The 21,795-nt window shown below is 33.5% G+C and overlaps 3 protein-coding genes across 4 annotated transcripts; 2 read left to right on the forward strand and 1 right to left on the reverse strand.

Moving 5' to 3' along the window:
- The first annotated feature begins 692 nt into the window (after positions 1–692).
- LOC107274434 (cleavage and polyadenylation specificity factor subunit 1) lies at positions 693–16,661 on the forward strand. The gene is made up of 19 exons (XM_015753586.2): positions 693–1,057; positions 1,129–1,343; positions 1,420–1,730; positions 1,846–2,096; positions 2,172–2,353; positions 2,426–2,713; positions 2,905–3,078; positions 7,210–7,347; positions 7,748–7,897; positions 8,919–9,080; positions 9,189–9,424; positions 11,422–11,632; positions 11,717–11,883; positions 12,110–12,353; positions 13,144–13,731; positions 14,647–14,823; positions 15,765–16,038; positions 16,148–16,277; positions 16,349–16,661. The coding sequence occupies exons 1-19, from the start codon at positions 889–891 to the stop codon at positions 16,533–16,535; spliced, it is 4,254 nt and encodes a 1,417-aa protein (XP_015609072.1). The 5' UTR covers positions 693–888; the 3' UTR covers positions 16,536–16,661.
- Positions 16,662–18,059: 1,398 nt separating this feature from the next.
- Positions 18,060–20,138, forward strand: LOC107274456 (dynein regulatory complex protein 8). Of its 2 annotated transcripts, none has more exons than XM_025091839.1 (5): positions 18,060–18,390; positions 18,651–18,767; positions 18,966–19,086; positions 19,180–19,390; positions 19,462–19,624. In XM_025091839.1, the coding sequence occupies exons 1-5, from the start codon at positions 18,285–18,287 to the stop codon at positions 19,585–19,587; spliced, it is 681 nt and encodes a 226-aa protein (XP_024947607.1). In that variant the 5' UTR covers positions 18,060–18,284; the 3' UTR covers positions 19,588–19,624. The 2 variants fall into 2 exon arrangements, with proteins under 2 accessions (XP_024947607.1, XP_015609098.1); XM_015753612.2 differs by lacking the exon at positions 19,462–19,624 and adding an exon at positions 20,015–20,138 and having other exon boundaries at positions 18,061–18,390.
- Positions 19,672–21,573, reverse strand: LOC107274442 (delta(3,5)-Delta(2,4)-dienoyl-CoA isomerase, mitochondrial). The gene is made up of 7 exons (XM_025091837.1): positions 21,492–21,573; positions 21,234–21,393; positions 20,991–21,144; positions 20,699–20,915; positions 20,253–20,533; positions 20,071–20,197; positions 19,672–19,913 (listed from the first exon to the last, which is right to left on the reverse strand). The coding sequence occupies exons 2-7, from the start codon at positions 21,280–21,282 to the stop codon at positions 19,815–19,817; spliced, it is 927 nt and encodes a 308-aa protein (XP_024947605.1). The 5' UTR covers positions 21,283–21,393; positions 21,492–21,573; the 3' UTR covers positions 19,672–19,814.
- Positions 21,574–21,795: the final 222 nt, after the last annotated feature.

Below are 21,795 nucleotides of genomic sequence, written 5' to 3' on the forward strand. Positions count from 1 at the left end.
TTCATTTCTGGTATTACTATATATACACGACCAATCAAAAACGTGGAACTGCTTCGAGGGCCCTCCGTTAAGGTGGCGCGCCGACACCAGTGAAAAATTGAGACCACCAAAAACAGGCTCATTGGCAATCTCCCTACTCATCTCTGCTGCCAGTACTGCAGATTTCATTCCGATATTGGAGTACAGTGCACTGCGGCAGTGCCTAGTAACTTTAATGACGTCATAAGTTTCTCCCATTTTTTCACTGTAAGCGCCTGAGCTCCCATAGATAAGGTACTCCCAGTGGTCCCCCACTCCTTACAATAATAGGCGGGAAAAATGGTGAAGGTAACATTAATTGACGGCGAAACAAACGTTTTGTACGAAATATGTGTAACACCAGAACAATCATTATGTGCACAAAATGGTAAATGATAGTTTTTTGATCATCTTATTTTTTTCTCTTTTTTTTTGGTGCAAATAATCGTATTTTTAGTATTGCCTCTCTTTGTTTTATTTGTGCAATTCACCAGTTACTGAAAAACGTTCCGATATTATTCCCAACCAGTTATAAACACTGGCGCTAACGAAAATGGAATGCTTCAACAGTATACTTCAATGACGTTACATATTGCAGTGCTCACAGGGTATATCGGAACACGCCGTAAGTTCTATACTTTTGTTGCCCAATAGGAGCACTAAATAGTTACCTACGGCTGTCTGCAATGCGCATGTCAAAAATGGCAGCGCACATTGTATTGCATAGTATTGTCCGTGTCGTTTTGAATAAGACCGTGAACAAGTTGAATTAAAAATATTTCTAGTGATATATGGAATAATGGAAAATACGGAGTTCTGCAATGCAAAGACGAACATTTATTTTCATTAGAACCATATATAAATAACAAAATGTATTCTGTTTGCAAAAGTACTCATCCTGCTACTGGCGTGGAACATGCTATAACCTGTTACTTCTTTAATCGTATAGAAAAATGTTTAGTCGTTGCCGGTGCAAATATAATTCGCGTTTTCCGTTTAATACCGGATGTCGATACTACCAAAAGAGAAAAATATACAGGTATAATTTTTCTACTATTGCATTTTAATTTATTTATATATGCATCTAACCCCATTTTCACTCTTCATCAGAATTACGGCCTCCGAAGATGAAATTGGAGTGTCTTGCTCAATACACATTGCATGGAAATATAATGTCTATGCAACCTGTACATCTTATTGGCTCTCCTAGGGATTCATTATTATTGAGTTTCCGAGACGCTAAATTGTCTGTGGTGGAATATGACCCAGAAACACATGATTTACGCACTGTATCACTACATTACTTTGAAGAAGAGGAAATGAGGGTAAAACATCTACTATACTATTTAAAGCAAAGAAAACAACGCTATTTCTATCACTATTTACATGTTGTATTTGCAGGATGGTTGGACAAATCATCATCATATTCCCATTGTTAGAGTAGATCCTGAGGGTCGTTGTGCTGTTATGTTGATATATGGGAGAAAATTGGTAGTTCTTCCATTTCGTAAAGACCCTACATTGGATGATGGAGATCTACTTGAAAACTCTAAAATAGGTTCATCCAATAAGACACCTATACTTTCCTCATATATGATAGTGCTGAAAAATTTGGAGGAAAAAATGGACAACATAATAGATTTAGAGTTTCTCCATGGATATTATGAACCCACTTTATTAATTCTTTACGAACCCGTTAGAACATTTTCAGGGTAGGTTCATTAAATTGTTTCATAACGATTAAAACAATAATTATTTATGGTATTCTATCTTTATGCCATTTTAATATTTGCACATAATATTTTATAATTTAATTTATAATTTTAGCCGTATTGCAGTGAGGCAGGATACCTGTGCAATGGTAGCAATATCTTTAAATATACAGCAAAAAGTCCATCCAATAATTTGGTCTGTTTCGAATTTACCTTTTGATTGCTACCAAGCAGTGCCTGTCAAGAAGCCTCTTGGAGGAACATTAATAATGGCTGTGAACTCATTGATTTACCTTAACCAGAGTATACCGCCATATGGAGTATCACTCAATAGTTTGGCAGACACAAGTACAAATTTTCCATTGAGTAAGTAATCTTTATAATATTATGTTTGTAACAAAAATATTTCAGAATCGTATCATTTGTGTTTGCTGATTACAGAACCACAAGATGGTGTAAAAATGAGCTTAGAAGGTGCTCAGGTAGCTTTTATTTCGTACGATCGCTTGGTTATTTCTTTGAAAAGTGGGGAATTATATGTTTTATCACTGTTCGCTGATAGTATGCGATCGGTTAGGGGATTTCATTTTGATAAAGCTGCTGCAAGTGTATTGACATCCTGTGTGAGTTTTAATACTGGAAAATATTTTTTAGTGATCTTCCGAATCCAATGATATTATTTTTGGGATTTTCAGGTCTGTATGTGTGAGGATAATTATTTGTTCCTCGGCTCAAGACTTGGTAATTCCCTGTTGTTAAGATTTACTGAAAAGGAACCTGAAAAACCTCAGATTCCCGATGACGCTGAAGTCACTGTTGATGACGATGAGGACAGTGGAGAAACTCCAGCTAAGAAAGTCAAGCAAGACTTTTTGGGAGATTGGATGGCGTCTGATGTCCTTGATATCAAGGATCCAGAGGAACTTGAAGTGTACGGCAACGAAACACAAACGTCTATGCATATTACATCATACATATTCGAGGTATAATGAGTTATTTGCGAAATATACATTTTTTATATGGATCATTTATTTCGTTTTGATGATTGCAAAATCCGTAATTTGAAGATTCTTTTAGTGATAGTAGTAATTAAACTGTGCCCTCTCTTGAAGTTAACAAACCATAGATTTTACGTGTTTTAATTTTAAATAATTGAATACAATATATTATATAGGTTTGCGATAGTCTGCTCAATATTGGACCCTGTGGTAATATATCTATGGGAGAACCAGCATTTCTCTCAGAAGAATTTTCTCACGCCCAAGATCCTGATGTTGAACTGGTCACTACTTCAGGCTATGGGAAAAATGGAGCTCTATGTGTATTGCAACGTTCTATTCGACCTCAGGTAATTTTAGAAATTTTTATATGCATTATATTGCATAGCAGATTTCAGTTCTATAAAACACAATTGTTTCTTATACGATTTGTCATGATACGTGTAGAATCTATAAATGAGTAGGGCGCGCATGTAGAATGTATACGTATAAAAGAAATTTGATTGATAGTTACAGTAAGACTACTACTCTATTAATCCCTTGTCTAATTGTTAAATCTCTGCTATAGTCTGAGGTCAGCCTTCCGTTTAGGTCACAAGCACTACCTAGTTTCTTCTAATAAATTCGCATATACAGGGACATCTATTGTAAATTGCGGCCCGTTGGCATTCGAATCCATACAAAGGTTAGGAATTATAGCCAGTAGAACATTTATTCAGTAGAGTCCTTTTCTTTTGTACATACTACATTCCTAACGTATATTCTCCGATTAGCTGACGGGCATGCCAGCCCCTCTTTGGACTAATAGAGAGGTTCTAAAATTCAGACTTGTACTGGGTATCCCATTTTAAGTGATACACTAACATTTCTCGGAGATGAAACGAGATATAAAAAGTATTTCAAACAAAAATTATATGAATTCGAGGGAGAAAAGAATGAAACTATAAGTGTATTTATAGGCAACTCTACTACCGAGAAAATTTAATAATTGATTTTTTAAAATAACATTCGATTTCTTTTGGTTTAACGTTTATTCCGATTTAATAGCGCCGCATTTTTATTTATGAGGATTTCTAAAGAATATTGTTTTTGTGCAAGAGCCAACTACAATAGAAGATATGAGGAAACGCATAATTCGTGCTTGTCGCCATACGTCTAGCAATGTGCTGCTTTCTACTATTCAGCAATTTTAAGAAAGGCTAAAACGGTGCATTAACGCAAATGAAAATATTTTCGCGCATGTGATACGTTAAATATCTAGAAATACTATGTGAAAAAAAAAATGTCGCTAGAAAACAAACTCCAATATAAATATAAAAGAACTGCTACAGCTGCTTTGGAAGTTGAAAATTTAAGGTGGTTCGCCTAACATCATAATAATAGGATTCCAATTTCTGTGAATTCCATGTACAGTGAGTAACTTTAATATTCGGACACTGAGATTTTTACTAAATTACGTTATAACTTAATTTCTAACCAAAAAAAAAATGATTAAGGATTATGATGACGTATACGCTTAATAAACAATAGCGTAAGTTTTGTTTACATAACATACAATAGTTGTTCAATAATACGGTTTAAATAAAACATTGTCCGATTTTCACGTTACTTTAATATTCGGACACTGAGATTTTTACTAAATTACGTTATAACTTAATTTCTAACCAAAAAAAAAATGATTAAGGATTATGATGACGTATACGCTTAATAAACAATAGCGTAAGTTTTGTTTACATAACATACAATAGTTGTTCAATAATACGGTTTAAATAAAACATTGTCCGATTTTCACGTTACTTTAATATTCGGACACTTTACAATGTAGCGCTTTTTCCAATGTTCAAGCCGAGTTACGCCAAAATAGAGGACAATGTTTATTTACAAATCTAGTCAAGCGTTCTAGTTTAAGCCTTATTTTATTAGTTATTTGTCGATCATCGTGCAATACACTTGTACAATCCCTCACAAAGCGAACACGAGTTTTGATATACGGCAATTTGTAATATATCATAATGCCAAAGGAAAATCGTACAGAGAAATTGCTGCTCTGCTAAACATAAGCAAGAGTACAGTGGGAGATATAGTCAAGCGGTTCAAATGCGAGGATCGTATAGATTTTATACCCCAAAAAGGCCAACCGAAGAAACTAGACGTTCGCGATGAGAGAAAATTGCTAAGAAACCAACCGAAGAAACTAGACGTGCGAGGATCGTATAGATTTTATACCCCAAAAAGGCCAACCGAAGAAACTAGACGTTCGCGATGAGAGAAAATTGCTAAGAAAAATAAACAAGGACCCTTACGCTCAGTGCCCCAAAACTAGTATCAGAGCTGTTAAACGAGACTGGAAAAAACGTGCATCCTCAAACGATCCGCAGAGCCTTAAAAAATAGCTTCTACGATAGAAGAGTGGCTAGAAAGAAACCGTACGTGAGTGAAAAGAATCGAAAGAAGAGACTGAATTATGCCAAAGAATTTATTTTGAAGGATGAAACATGGTGGAATGATGTCATCTTTTCTGACGAAAGTAAATTTAATATTTTTGGGTCAGATGGACGAAGGATGGTGTGGCGGAAAAAAAAGGAAAAGTTTAAATTTAAAAATCTTTGGCCGAGCGTAAAGCACGGAGGTGGCAGTGTGATGGTCTGGGGCTGTATTTCGACTTTCGGACCGGGCGAATTAGTTTTCATCGAAAAGATTATGGACAAAATATTTTACATGAACATATTGAAAAAAAAATTTACACAGAAGTGCTACAAAAATGGGGATTTTAAATACGTTCAAGTTCTACCAGGATAATGACCCGAAACATAAGGCACGCATTGTGCAGGAATATTTGCTGTACAATTGCCCAAAAGTTTTGCAACTACCACCTCAATCACCTGACCTTAACCCCATTGAAAATGTGTGGGATGAACTAGAGTGCCGAATTCGAAAAACACCAATATCTTTCAGAGAAATGTTAAAACAATCGTTTAAAAGAAGAATGGAAGAGTTTGAGTACTGAATATTTAAAAAAAAATTATTAATAATATGTAGCAGTGTTTGCAAGAAGTGATAAAGCAGGATGGCTACCCAACGAAATATTAGAACAAGTATTGTAACAAAAACCAGCCGAAAAATAAGTATGTGCATATGTAGTATCTGAGAGCGTCCGAATATTAAAGTAACGTGGAAATCAGATACTGTTTTATTTAAACCGTATTATTCAACAACTGTTGCAAGTTACTCACTGTATATCATTCATTACAAAAATATTTCTTACGTAAGGTATTATCTTTGAGACATGCGGAAGGATAGAGATCTATCATTTTAAAAATGTGCATATCACATATTGTTTAAATAATGATTAAAACATTTCAAGATTATCAATTTAAAAATCGCCGCGATAATATTTAATATAAAAGAAGTATCTCCTAGAATTTTCATCCACTCTTATTGTCTGTAAGTTGAGATATCTAAAAAAATTTTGTTATTTTACCAATCGAAGTATAATATACATACATATATACATATATTGTGAATTTCTAGCTATTTTCATTCTTTACACCTCATAAACTAGACGGTAAATAATTTTGAAATTTTGCACGCATAACCGCTAAGCACCTGCCAAGAACATATATCAAATTTAGATCCGTATTTTGGAAGTGCTTGAGTGATCGAACCACCTTCAGAAGCGTAAAAAAAAATCAGTTATATTATTTAAATGCCAATATGTCATGCGAATTAGGCTGGCTTTCGAAATGTTCCAAAAGGACAATAGAATATCTCAAACAACAAATTATAAATATTTGGAATAATATACGAGTATTATAGTTGATCCAAAGTATGGTAAATCTGTTATCCACTGTTTTACAGTTCAAAGGTGGAGCAACAAAGTATTAATGCCTTTTAATAAATTATAATACAGGGTGGATCAATAAATTTGTCCACCTGGAATATTTCTGTTATTTGTAATAATTTTAAAAAATATTTCATACAAAATTTGTACGGTATGGAGGGGGACATAATGTGATGTTATTATTTTTTGCGAGGGTGGGGGCGTAAACGAGTTTTCAAGGTCATTTTCATTTTTATAAATAGGTGCTACGTTTTTTTCGTCGCTATGTGATAATCAGTGTTGAGGCGATTTCAGCAAGCTACTATTAATATCATTTAAGTTCAAATATAGTAGTAAAATAAACTTGCATTACATCAGATGTTCAAAGTGTCGACCATTTGCGCCAATGCAAAGCTGCAATTTTTGTATCGCTGAATCCACGTGCACATCTTATCGTATCGACACCTATTCTAGCACATGCTGCAGTAATTCGTTGTCTCATCTCTTCTGGTGCTGGTGCTGGTGACTAAATGAATAATTCACTTTTATGATTCACTGTAGATATAATCGAACTACAACATCAATTACACTTTACAAAGTCATCTGCTGCTCAATGTGGAGTCACGAAAGACATGCTCATTTATGTATTATTCCTTTACAGGTAGTAACAACATTTGAATTGCCTGGTTGCGAGGACATGTGGACTGTGATTGGTGCTGTAAATACTGAAGAACAAGTCAAAGCTGAAGCTGAAGGGACCCACGCGTTTTTAATTTTAAGTCATGAAGATTCTACAATGGTAATGCAAAGCTAATTAAACTCAATACCATGGAATATGTGGAATTGTTTAATGCATTCACAATTCATAATATTTATTAAAACGACATTTTTTGTGAAATAAAGTTCGAACGAACTGCTGAGCTTTTGAGATTCAAAATGATAAGAAGGATCAAGTTTCGGACGTGGAAGTTATTTAAAGACGTTCAACACGTTCAGTTTCAATAACAGAGTATCTGCGATATCATTCTTTTATTAATGCAATTGTTCTGACCGCGTGATTTATGAATTTGTGGTTTAAGAAAAACCTGTTACTATATTTAGTATTATACTAAGATTCTTCTACATAATTCTCAATACATATATTCTTACAATCTTAAATTTATTATTCATCTATTTGCTAATTGATCAATACTTTGTAGATTTTGCAAACTGGACAAGAGATCAATGAAGTTGATCAAAGTGGTTTTAGTACACAAGGTACCACGATATTCGCCGGAAATCTTGGCGCTAATCGTTACATCATTCAAGTTACACAAATGGGAGTACGATTAATGCAAGGAATTGATCAGGTATTTATTAAATACATCTTGAAAATGAATTTTTCAATTTACAACTGAGTGGTAACACCTAAGGGGACTATGCAAATTATAATATGAATTTGAAAGATATACATATTTACCTCAGTGCACTAGCTGACATATATTGACCACGTAAGTTTTTGACGCCCACGTAAAAACGGGGGCAACTTTAAAATCCCGGACCAGGGAGATTCCGGGTTTTCTATTTAAATATGATAAAATATGATTCTCAAATATTTGTTGGTGATGAGGGTAGAGGGGGGAGGGGGGGGCAAAGTGAAAAATAGAGCTCTCTTTTAAGAAACAGATTACGCCGTTCGATTCCACGGAAAACTTACTAAAGAAACATAGCATTGTAATTACAATGAAATTAAATAAATTATTTAATAAAATGAAAACGATGGGCGCTGGCGATCAGTGATGGAGCGTGCGATAAGTTGGGCGCGAGCGGCGATCTTTTTATTTCATTAAATAATTTACTTCATGTGATTGTAATGACAAACTAGTAATTTTATGTTTTTCTTTAATAATTTTTCCATAGAATCGAATGGCGTGATCTTTCTTTAAGAAAAAAAAGCTTTTTTATTTTCGTCTCCCTCCCGCTAACGGCGACAAAAAATACATCATATTTTATTGTATTTTTTTAAAAAATTTGTAATCTCCCGAGTCCGGAATTTCCAAATGGCTGCGTTTTTACTTGAACATTAATGGGTTAAGAATCATGTAAACATTTTCATTAAGATTAATCGAAAATAATGAATTCGAAAGTCAAGAAAAAATCTGACAGCAACATGTTGATATAAAGTGAACACTTTTTTATTATATTTAGAATAAATAATAAATTCCAAATTTTGTGTGCATTGTTATGAAGATGATCTTTAAATGATCTATACTCTATCAATAGATTGGATACCAACCAAACCCATGTCAACTATATTCTTTATGATTGAAGATTTGAGTAGCCACTTTACCTACACAGTGCTTCTATATTTTTGATATCACTTCTTTACAGATACAACACATACCCATTGATCTTGGCTGTCCTATTATTCATGCAAGTTGTGCAGACCCTTATGTTACTATATTAACCGAGGATGGGCAAGTCATGTTATTGACCTTTAGGGAAATCCGAGGCTCAGCTAAATTATACATTCAACCGGCAAATTTACTGTTTGTAAGTAAGATTATTACTAGATTAATTAAGAAACAGAACATTGTTTCTTAATGATTTATGTTGCATTAACGACGTATCATACTTACGACAATCATAATTACTTTTCAGAGGCCGCAAATAGAGACGTTATGTGCTTATCGTGATGTTAGTGGAATTTTCACTATGCACCTTGCTGAGGACGTCGAAGATGATAACGCTGAGGAAGAGAAAGTTGTTGAAGAGCCAACTACAATAACGAACATAGACGATGAAGATGAGCTTCTATACGGTGATGTTCCAGCTTTTCAAATGCCAGCGCCACCTCAAGTAAAGGCTCAAGATGGTAACAACAAGAAAGCACCCTGGTATGTGGTTCTGATAGGAAAAAATATGTCAACTAATATTCGCCATCTTACCATTCTATATAATAATTGTCTAACAATGATAATTTGCGTTCATTGCAAAGGGCGGAGAATTGCGATGCCAAAAGCATTTTAGGAATTTCAATAATTATGGCTGATAATCAAATCATTCTATCCTATGCAAATATACTCTTTTACAAACTGTACATAGTATAATACCGTCAAAAACAAGACAAACATGCTCTGTTGTACTCCTCGATTTCTGTTTCAATGTACTTCTAAAATATTGTTACTTTCTGATTTATCATTTAAAACGTTGATCATTCAGCGTAAATTAACTATGTGTCCTCCGGGACTCAAGTTCGCAAGTCGCGACAAATACCTATGGACATATAGCAAGGTGACGATCAACGTGATAAGGAAGACTGCACTGTACGACTGTTTCCTATACATATACAGGGTGCGGCGTTTATCCTGGCCACCTGGAATATCTCAGAAACTAAAGCCCGGAGAAAAAAATGTTTCAAATAAAAAGTTTAAGGTAAGGAGGGGCTGATCCAACAGTTATATCCATTTTAAATTTGTATCATGTTTTCAAGGTCATTCCAAGGTCAACTTTGGTTTTTTAAATGGGAAAATGTATTTTTCATTACAGGTTCTTAATCTACGACTTAAAACAAGTAACTTCTATTTGAAACGTTTTTTTCTCCGGCGATTATTTTGTACAAAATAACGACTTCATTAGGGAAAAATAGAAACACACCTCAAGTACAAGAAAATCAATTTAATAAGTGTTCAAAGTGGCATGAATGGCATCAATGGTGGATTTATTAGTATGGATTTTTTCTTATGGGGTTACCGTAAAGAAAAATTTTACCAAAAGGGACTAACGACATGAAAAAATATGAAAGATCGTATTCGTCATGCCTGGCATAACGTTCCGGCAGACATTCTTTTGTGATGCAACAACTCATTCATCATTCTTCTTGAGAAATGTATTTAAGAACAAGGCCAACATTTTGAACACTTATTAAATTGATTTCCTTGTACTTGAGGTGTGTTTCTATTTTTCACTAATAAAGTCGTTTTGTACAAAATAATCGCTGGAGAAAAAATCGTTTCAAACAAAAGTTACTTGTTTTAAGTCGTAGATTAAGAATCTGTAATGAAAAATACATGTTCCCATTTAAAAAACCAAAGTTGACCTTGGAATGACCTTGAAAACATGATACAAATTTAAAATGGATATAACTGTTGGATCAGCCCCTTCTTACCTTAAACTTTTTATTTGAAACATTTTTTTCTCTGGACTTTAGTTTCTGAGATATTCCAGGTGGCCAGAATAAACGCCGCACCCTGTATATGTATATGTATAGTAGTTTCCTCCTTTCGCGAATAAACAGTGTAATACCACTCTGAAAAATATTTGCTACATAAAGTATCATCATTAAATTAAGCCGAAGATCAGAGATGTATAAATTTTTAATTTTCAAACTCCATATTGTTTAAATATAGTTGTAAAAAGTTGAAAAAATAGTTCCAGCTGTCTATTAAAAAAAACTGTGGTAGTCATTTTTAATGTGAAATAATTGACATATAAAATATTAATGAATTTCATTGGTTCTGAAGCCCAAATCGGTAACGTCAATTTAAAACCACAAGTGTATCTCATTTGTGCCACTTAGATTGTTTTCATTGCGTATATCAGAAACGAGACGATCGATCTTTCTGAAACTCTGCACGCACAAAGATTATGTGCCTGCCAAGAACATAACAAAATTGATTAGTTGCACTTGTTTTAATAGTCGTACCTCCTTAATAGAAAAACACTATGTTTCTGTTTTTCCTGACCGAATAGCCGTAAAAGGCTACGTTTCAAAATGATCTACCAGCATGAATGGAACGTTGTGATTTACTTACTTATATGTATTTAATTGAGACACAGCCATCACCCATTAGTTTTTTTTGGAAAGGCACGAGTAGGTTTATCTTGATTTTAGGTGGCAAAAGCATCTGCAGGAATTCAAACCGACCTACTGGCTGCTAGTATACAGGGATAGCGGAACTTTGGAGATTTACTCATTGCCGGATTTAAGATTATCCTATTTGATACGCAATTTTGGTTATGGCCAACACGTTTTACACGACAGCATGGAGTCGACGACACTGCAGCAGTCACATATTAACGAAATACCAAATTCGGAAGTTCAGGTCCATTTAAAAGAATTAATCAGGAATATACATAATTAATGATAAATTAATACTTTAGTGATATTTGGTTCTTGTCGTTTATAGGTTCGTGAAATTTTAATGGTCGCACTTGGTCATCATGGAAATAAACCAATGTTATTAGTGCGTTTAGATACGGAAGTGCAAATTTATCAGGCATACCGCTATCCAAAGGGACACTTGAAGTTGCGATTCAAGAAATTTGATCATTCAATCATCTTGGGTCAGTTGAGGTAAATCAATCGATGATTAATAATTTTAAAATTTTGGTAATTATAATTTTCTGGAAATTGTAATCGGTTAGTATACATATTTTTAAGCTAAAGTCAAGACTCATTTTTAATTTATTGTAACTACTTGTAGTGTATCCTAAATAGCTTTGAGCGGAAATGAAAGATCTAAATATGAAACAAAGTTCCTCATATTTTATTAGTGTTTATCAGTGTTATATATTCACAGACCTAAGCCCAAGGAGGAAAATGAACCACGTATGAACGACACACGAGTTTGCATGATGCGCTATTTTAGCAATATAGCTGGATATAATGGTGTCTTTATTTGTGGTGGATATCCACACTGGATATTTTTAACTGGACGCGGAGAGTTACGATCTCACCCGATGGGAATTGATGGAGCTATAACTTCATTTGCACCATTCAATAACGTTAATTGTCCTCAAGGATTTTTGTACTTCAACAGAAAGGTAATACAGTTCTCTTAATATTGCGAAATTGTTTTTATTATAAATGCCCTATTGAAATTATTAAAAACTTCGAGTACTTAGTTATAACGTGAATTGTAATCGTACAAGGCTGTCGGTGAATCGAAAAAAAATTCTTTTATGTCTTCTATTATTTTGTGAAGATGTCCTCATTTTTGATTTGATATAAAATGGGTAAACTTTCTTTACAGTCTGACCGGGAGAGAGGTTTCATATTTAGGGGACTTTTTCATATTCTAATCCGGAAGAAAGTAGGCCCTTAAAAGGGCACTTAACTCTATATCTAACAATATCCTATATCTAATCTATCTACAATAGATACAAAATATCCTAATTCGAATCGTTCTGCAGGTCATAAATTACGCGATTTTCTGTGAATAGGATATTAAACATGGATACATTTCTAAAGCCTAAATTGAGCCAATTCAATTTCGTTATTTGATGGGAAATTGAGGGAACAGTAAGGTTGTGACCAAATGTAACAAATAAAGCACACTAACGGTGTATCTTTTCTCTTTTTTAATGTTATTAGGTAGTTACGTTATCAATTGGATTATTATGTTTTTATCATTTACAACTGACTGACGAGCAGCCTTAATTGCATTACACCGCGTATAATGTCGAAATGATCCATGAATGTTAGTAACTGATAACTCCCAGTATAACCTAGTATAGGTTTAATTAATATTCTGAAAATAAGTAGTAAAATTATTTAAACTTATTCTAGAGGTATATCTTAGAATATGTATATAATATGCATTCCACCATGTAGGAGGAGTTGCGGATCTGTGTCCTGCCTACACATTTATCGTATGATGCCCCATGGCCAGTAAGAAAAGTGCCATTACGGTGTACACCACATTTTGTCACTTATCACGTCGAAAGTAAAACATATTGCGTTATAACGAGCACAGCAGAACCTTTAAAAAGTTATTACCGGTTCAATGGGGAAGATAAAGAGTATACAGAAGAGGAACGTTCCGAAAGATTTTTGTATCCATTCCAAGAACAGTTTAGTATAGTTCTTTTTTCACCAGTTTCCTGGGAAACTATACCAAATACAAAAATAGAACTTGACCAATGGGAACATGTAACCTGCTTGAAAAATGTGTCTCTGGCATATGAGGGCACCAGGTCAGGTCTTAAAGGGTACATAGTCCTGGGCACCAATTACAACTATGGTGAAGATATCACCAGTCGCGGACGAATCTTGATCTTCGATATCATCGAGGTGGTACCAGAACCGGGGCAACCATTGACTAAGAATAGATTCAAGCAAATTTACGCTAAGGAGCAAAAAGGTCCTATCACAGCTATCACTCAAGTCTCTGGATTTTTGGTATCCGCTGTAGGTCAAAAGGTAGTAACATTCTAATATTAAAAAGGGTGCAAAGTAGAATCTTACACTTTGCTTCTTGATTTTTTCCTTCGTTCACAAAGCCTTAACTATGAGGAAGTTCTTTGATTTATTTTCGCGAGTTATGTACAATTGAACTTTGGTACTTACAGGAATAAAAAATTAAAAATGAGGTAAAAAAGAACAAAACAATAACGATAATTTTTTGAAAATTTCAAAACCACGTAAAATCTGAACCGCTTTAGCGATCTTGTCGAAATTCAATACCAAACAACATTGAACGTATCTTCAGTTATGAAGAACTATTTAGCTAAATCGTCGAACCTTTACGAAAGTTAGAGCGACCACGCCCTTTTTTCAAAAAATTTTAAATGACAAAATCTGAATGGCTGCATATATTTCATTAAAAATCGCAACATTTAAAGAGGGATATCTACTTTACTTGCGTGCCAAATTTCAGTCCGATCGTTCTAACGGTTACTGAGTAAGAGGCAATGGAATTTTCCAAGCCCTACACACACACACGCGCGCATACATACGGACATTTTTTCTAAACTACTTTTCTTGACGTTTTAGACCATGTTAAGTATTCTAACATGAAAATCTCGAAAACAAAATTTTTCATGAAAACATAGCTTCCTCTATGAGGAAGCAAAACACTCAAAACACAAATAGCACTATTCGCGGACGACACCGCAGTCTACTCTAGCTCGTGGAGCAAAAAGGTAGCATAAACTATTGTCCAAAAACACATCGAACTCATCACAAAACACTTTGCTAAATGGAAAATTAAAATTAACTAAACAAAAACAGAATTGGTTGTATACACTAGAAAGGGGAAAAAGAGCAAGAGAAGCAAAAAATTAAGTTAATTTGAAGCCACAAATAATTTGTTACATATTCTTTGTTTATTCACAGATATACATCTGGCAATTAAAGGATAACGACCTTGTTGGAGTGGCATTTATAGATACTCAAATTTACATTCATCAAATGCTGAGTATCAAAAGTCTCATTCTGGTTGCTGATGTTTACAAGTCAATAAGTTTATTACGGTTTCAGGAAGAGTATAGAACCTTATCACTCGTGAGCAGGGTATGTAATGAAATATTTCAGCAGACGAGTTTCGTATAAGTTACAACCGCGTGAATCAAATTGGGATATCGCAATATGGACGGTTTTCAAACTAGAAATGAAATTTCCTAGAAGAAATTTCCTATAATATTCACTTTGTTCAATTTAGCAGTGTGCCTAGAATTTTTTTACAAAAATTGACACAGTATACATATGTATGCATCCTTTTTGTAATAGCAAATACATCAAAATGGGGAGGAAATAACCCGTCAAGTCCCCTTTGAGTGCATGGGCACATTGTTATGTGCTTTATGTTTCATACTCCGATATATGTATATGAATTTTGCGCATCACATACGATAAAGTTTATCCACACGATTGAGTACTATGCGTAAAGTAAATCTTGGAACTACGTAAATGTGAATGTAATTTTTAAAAATTACTTCGATTTTCAAAAATCCATTGTCATCGCAACACCCGCGCTTAGCGCTCAATATTAATTATTTCCAAAGCACTCATTGAAATTTTATCAAATGTTTACCTTTTCTGTATATTTATTTAATTTCTGTATATGCTGTGACTGTACATTTTTGATTGATCGAAAAATGTTATTAAGATAATTTTTAGAGCTTTATAAGGACTAGCAAGAAACGTCAATTAATTTTTAGAGACTCAAGAACCATGATTTAAAACTTAAGATGATTTTCAGAATTTTGAAAATGTTTTACCTTTTTGAATTTTAGTCGCATATTGCTCGCTAACAAACTTGACTCCTCCTTTGGAACCCACAAATTTTCTCGGTTTTAGGGAATCTCAAAAATAGGAAATCCAGTGAGAGGGGTGGGGGGGTCAAAATTTACACAGATCTATTATCTTCTAATACGATGAGAATATCATAACTCCCATTTGCAAGTGAGATGTACAACATTATCATATTCATAGATTGTTTGATTTTTTCTCAGGACTTCAGACCATCTGAGGTATATACGATAGAATATCTAATAGACAATAATAATCTTGGATTTTTGGTCGCCGATGGAGAAAGTAATATTGCGCTATTCATGTATCAACCGGAGTCGCGTGAAAGTCTGGGTGGTCAGAAACTAATACGAAAGGCTGATTTTCACTTGGGTCAGAAGGTCAATACGTTTTTCCGTATAAAATGTAAATTAGCCGATCCCGCAAATGACAGGAAACATTTTTGTGGCGCTGACCGGAGGCATGTTACGATGTATGGTAAGTAATAATAAGATGAATCATAAGAACCTGTGCAATTGTACACTAAAGAGTAACAGTAATACCTAACCATTTATAAAAACGATCATCAATTCTTTTTTTTTATTAGCTACGCTGGACGGTAGTCTTGGTTACGTATTACCTGTTCCGGAAAAAACTTATCGAAGACTGCTTATGCTACAAAATGTTTTGGTTACTCATATTTGCCATACGGCTGGTCTGAATCCAAAGGCTTACAGGTATGTTATTGTTGTTAATAATAATGAACAAAGTCATGTGCAATTAAGCCATTTGATATGTATTGTTTTAGAACGTATAAGAGTTACGTGAGAATGCAGGGTAATCCAGCTAGAGGAATTATTGATGGCGATTTAGTTTGGTGCTATCTTCAGTTGCCCCATAATGAAAAAATCGAAGTGGCTAAAAAAATTGGTACACGAGTACAAGAAATAATCGAGGATATCACCGACATTGATCGACAAACTGCACATTTTTAAATAAGGACGAAGAAACATGAAAAAAGAGACTAAATATAGAATTGAGATAAATTGTACATTTTTTATATAAAACCCGAAAAAGTGGATAATGAAAAATTCCAATAAACCGTCAGTATATATTTGTGATGATACGGGTATAATTTTAAAGACACCAAACCACGAAGAAAAGTTCCATTAGCTATAGAAGTAATGTAATGGAAATATTTTTGTATCATATCACGTTTTGAAGCGCGGTATAACTGAACGGATACACTTATTCAAATTGGAAAACCAAAGTAGTTAATCATTCAATTTGGCTTCTTAATGATTTAGAGTCCGCTGAAACCGAATTTGACGTCAGATTTTCGAAATTCACAATGGCTGAGTTTTTATGTAAGCTTAAATATTGACAATTTTTTATTTGCGTAAAATCTAATAATCCTTTGAAACATACATATGTTTTTATATATAATTTACTTCAAACTTAATACTTTGGGACTTTCGAGGTCCCTGATCGACTCAGAATTCAAAATTCAAAATGGTAGACCAAAATACAAAAAGTTACTTTATTTGGATGAATCTCGATACGTGGGGGTTTTTGGGGTCGCGATTACAAATTTAAATTTGAAATTTTCAAATACACAATTGAGTTGAGTTTAGATTCATAATCGGTTACCTCAAAAACCCCTGAACACAAACTTTCATTCAAATCAGCTTCCTTTTTTTAAGGTGCCATCCCCCAGACATGGAAAACAAAACAAAAACAAACAGAACCGAAATAACAAACGATGTGGTGGAGGCTGACCATTTAGCATCGCTCTATTAAAAAATTTAATACCCTAGGTGTCCTCGATTCCCAATAGAGCATATTTTACGGAAAACGAAACAAAATTCTAACCTTATGGGAAGCTCATTCCTATTAATTAACATGACTTAAGATAACTATTATTGTAGAAAATAACTTAAAATTCTACTGATTTATATAATTTTTAATTATATTTTAGTAAAGATATCAAATTTATATAAAAATTAAGATTAGAATTTTGCTCTGTTTTGCGTAGAATACGCTCCATGGGAAACCCAAGATATCTTCTTCCTCTTGATATTATTGGCTTTATACTCTGAGAGAGCCAAGTGCCGGGGCCCAGGATATTAGAATTTTTTAGCGGAACAATCCTAATAGATCAACTCTCACGATAACCTTATTCTGTTTCTCTGTGTCTTGTTCTATTTTCTATGCATGGGACGGCACCCTTATCAATTCAGTCCGCCATATTGAATTTGTCATTTTGAATTTCTTAATTTTCAGTTCAGATTCGTAATCAGCAACCCCAGAAACCTCCTAGTATAAAATTTAAAATAATTTATACGTAAGGAAAAATATATGCTTCAAAAGGATAAAATATTATTACAGAAGGATCAACGTCATTCAAGTAATAATTAAAATCTAAAGCATCAATTATTATTTTATAGAAAAGATCAAATAAATTATTTCCTATAATTGTTATTTTATATTAATATTAATATCTGCAAGGAATACTTAATATCATATCAATATAATATTATTATTAAACATCTTTTCTTTTCATTTGTAGTGCAAACAAATACATAATAATATTGGGAGTGTACTTCGCGTAATTGATGCATTTCCATTTTATTCGGCTCAGAAACGTCAAATTCTCTTAAAATCTGTTTCCTCGGTTAAGGATTTTAATATTCTCAGGACAAAATTTTATTTTCTACAATATTTGTAGTATAATATTCAGAAGAATGAGTGTCTCCAGATTAAGGTCGCGAACCAGTTCCGTGGGATCACGATTAAGCCGCCGAAACTTTTTTGAGAAACGTTTCTCCGCTTCTAATCGCGAGTCTAAAGGTACATGAAGAGTTATTCTAATATTGATTTAATATGCATTCTTTGCAATATTGATAAAACTATTTAATCGATAAATAAAATGTGAGAAAGGTTTGTTGAGCACCTTATAAAAACTCCATATAGTGTTTTTAAAAACTCCGTTCGTGGTGGTAAAATAAACAGAAAATAGTGTGTGAATTATTCAATACTCTTTATACATAATTTGTAGTACGTAATTAATAATGATATCAATTACCTTGCTGTTCATAATATAATTGTAGTGTCTCTGGAGCCTTCTTTATTGGAGAAACGAGTTACAGAAGCCTTTGACGTTTTTGACAATGCTAGAAGCCGTGAAATAGATGTTCGAGAATTAGGAACAATAATAAGATCGTTGGGTATAATTAATTTTTTTTTAATAATCAACAGTATTTAATTTGATAGCACCAATACCATTTTTATTTATTATAACACATTTTCTTTAATTTATACTTGCTTAAAAGTTTAAATGAATCAAAGTGGAATGCAAATTTAAAAATGATGTATATTATTTATTATGTTTGTAATTAGTGCATTTATTTATTCACGCAATTAAGGTTGCGTAATTACTGAAACGGAATTACAAGAGATTCAAGTGGAAGTTGAAGATGTTGAAAATAACTGTGTACAACAAGCACGATTTGTAGAATATATGTGCAAGGTCATTAGTGAGAGAAAGTATGTAAATTATATTAGTGATATTTTTCAGTTTTCATTTTCCTCGCAAATTCAAATTTTTACTCTACAATATCAATAATTGTTCGATTTCAGATTTAGACCAGCCGATCCCGAGGAACTTCTCAAGGCTTTTCAATTGCTGGACCCAGACAATCGTGGTTACATTATGCGTGAAGATCTTGAAAAAGCCATGATGGAACTTGGTGAACCATTCAACAAGGAAGAAGTGGCCGAAATGATGGCAATAGCTTGCGATACCGAGACAAACAAAGTTGATTACGAGCATTATATTAATCTGCTTATTGTGAGTATTGTTGATTATTATCAATTAATCAAGAAGATATTAGAATACTTGCTACTTAGCATTGTACATAGGTAAAATTCCCAGAAGATTTAAACGTTTACGACATTGTCGACAAGATAGAAGCAGCCAGATTATCGGTTAAGCCCAAAAAACGGAAACTTCTTGACTCAATTGGTTCCCATGCTGACATTAGTTAGATATCATAGTATAATGAAGACAAGGTTTACCTATTTAGAAACTATCAATTGCTTTACTTGAGACTATACATTTTGAAACATGGATTCACGGAAGGCATTTTATTCAGTATATATACATAATTTGATATAAAAAGTATACAATATTTGATGTGGTCAAGAACGGTAGGTTATCCTATAACGTTATATTAACATAACCATGAAGGTGTTAATATTAACCTAATTATTTCTTACAATTTTGAAAATATTGGACGATCTCCTTTGGTTACCTGTGCCATTGCTGCATTCACTAAATCTTCGCTCTGGAGCATAGTTTGATTACGCATGGCCTGTCAGAAGTAAATTATAGTAGAGAATTATGAATTGTTAATTATCTGCTTTTATGGTGTATTCAATTAATTAATCAGTAACTAATATTTTCTAATTGCAGGTGGAATAATACAAAGTTATGAACTCAAATATAGTAAAATAAGAACAAATACTCACTATATGGTCTAGACCCTCCTGTACTGAATGATCTCTTGAATAAATCAAACTCAATTTTGTACTCTGAACTGCTACAGGGCTTTTACTGGCAATGTCTTCAGCAATCTTTATGGACGTTTCCAACAAGCTAATACGAAGGACAAGTTAGATGCTACACGCACAAATTTTAAGATAATACTCACATTTTTTCATTCTCAAAAACGCGGCTCACAAAGCCACATTGTAGTGCCTCAGTAGCCAGGAACTTCCTAGAAGTATAAGCTAGCTCGCGTGCCAGGCTATCAGAGCCCACTATTTTTGGAAATCTTTGGAGAGTTCCCATATCAGCTGCCAACCCTATGTCCACTTCCTTTATTTGAAAATAAGCATCTGAAGAACAATATCTTATGTCTGCTGCTGAAATCATATCTACACCTGCTCCAATACAAGCACCATGAACAGCTGCAATTACTGGTTTTGGGCACTGTTGATAAATGATTAATTTCAAAAAAATCAATGAAATAGGTATTTTCCTTAATAGTTTTCATTCAGAAATTTACATTATTATGAGGGATAACAAACTCGTCATTACATCATTGCAGATGTAATCTTAGGTACCTAAAACGAATTATCTTTTAAACATGTATACCTTTTCAATGGATGTTATGGAATCCTGGAAGAGCTTTATAGTTCCTTCTAATGCTTTACATTTCCTAGCTACATCCTCATGCATAGCAAGTTTTTGTCCAATTGACATTAGTTCAGATAGATCAATGCCACTACAGAAGATATTTCCTTTACCAGATAGTATAATAGTTCGACATTCTGGATTAACAGCAAGATCGTTTAAACACTTGCCAAACTCTCTACAATCGAGTTAATCTGGTTAATGTATTAAATAATTATATTATGTATATGTAATAATGTATGATTATACGCACATCCACATAGTATAGTTAATCGCATTTAATTTTTTAGGTCTATTTAATTGTACTTGATAAACAAAAGGTTTAGGATTTGAAATACACAAAGACTCATATTTGGGGCATTCCATTGCAGCTGTGGAATAGGTAGTTACACAAGTTTGTTTTAATTCTAGAACATATATTAAAAAGTAATTTAAATAAAATATAAATCAATCAAAATATTAAGGATGCTCAGCAAAGAAAAAAACTATACTTTACGTTTTGTAACCACACCAATCATTCTAATCTTCAAAACTGTTGAATTCATTATTAACAAATTAATTATTGTACATTTATACTCTTCTTTACTTTTGTATGCGCTTTAATATCCAAATAACCTTTGATTTTAATCACTAGCAATAGTTGGACAAATTCGAACCTGTAGCCAAATCACAAAATTGATTTCCTAATTTCTGCTAGTTGAAAGACTAATATTTATAAAAATGAAACAGATAATCAACAAGTATTTTTACATAACTTATTTACATGGTGATCAAAGTTCAATCTATTTTTATGAGAACCAGTATTAACCTTTATCCAGAGATGAGTAGGGAGATTGCCAATGAGCCTGTTTTTGGTGGTCCTGCGCATTTCCACCAGCTATGGATCATCATATACGAAGAATATGCATTGGGCGCGTTGACAACGATTCAGCTTCGTAATCGTAAGGTGCCGCGTTCGCGTCTAGAAAAGAGAACTTTTTTTTTCTTCATTTCTTTTTTGTTTAATTTTTTTTGAGGTAATGCCATTCTAACGGCTCAAAAAAAAAAAATAGTGGTCA

Source organism: Cephus cinctus, unplaced genomic scaffold, assembly GCF_000341935.2.
Source record: "Cephus cinctus unplaced genomic scaffold, Ccin1 Ccin1_scaffold0095, whole genome shotgun sequence".
NCBI lineage: Eukaryota > Metazoa > Arthropoda > Insecta > Hymenoptera > Cephidae > Cephus > Cephus cinctus.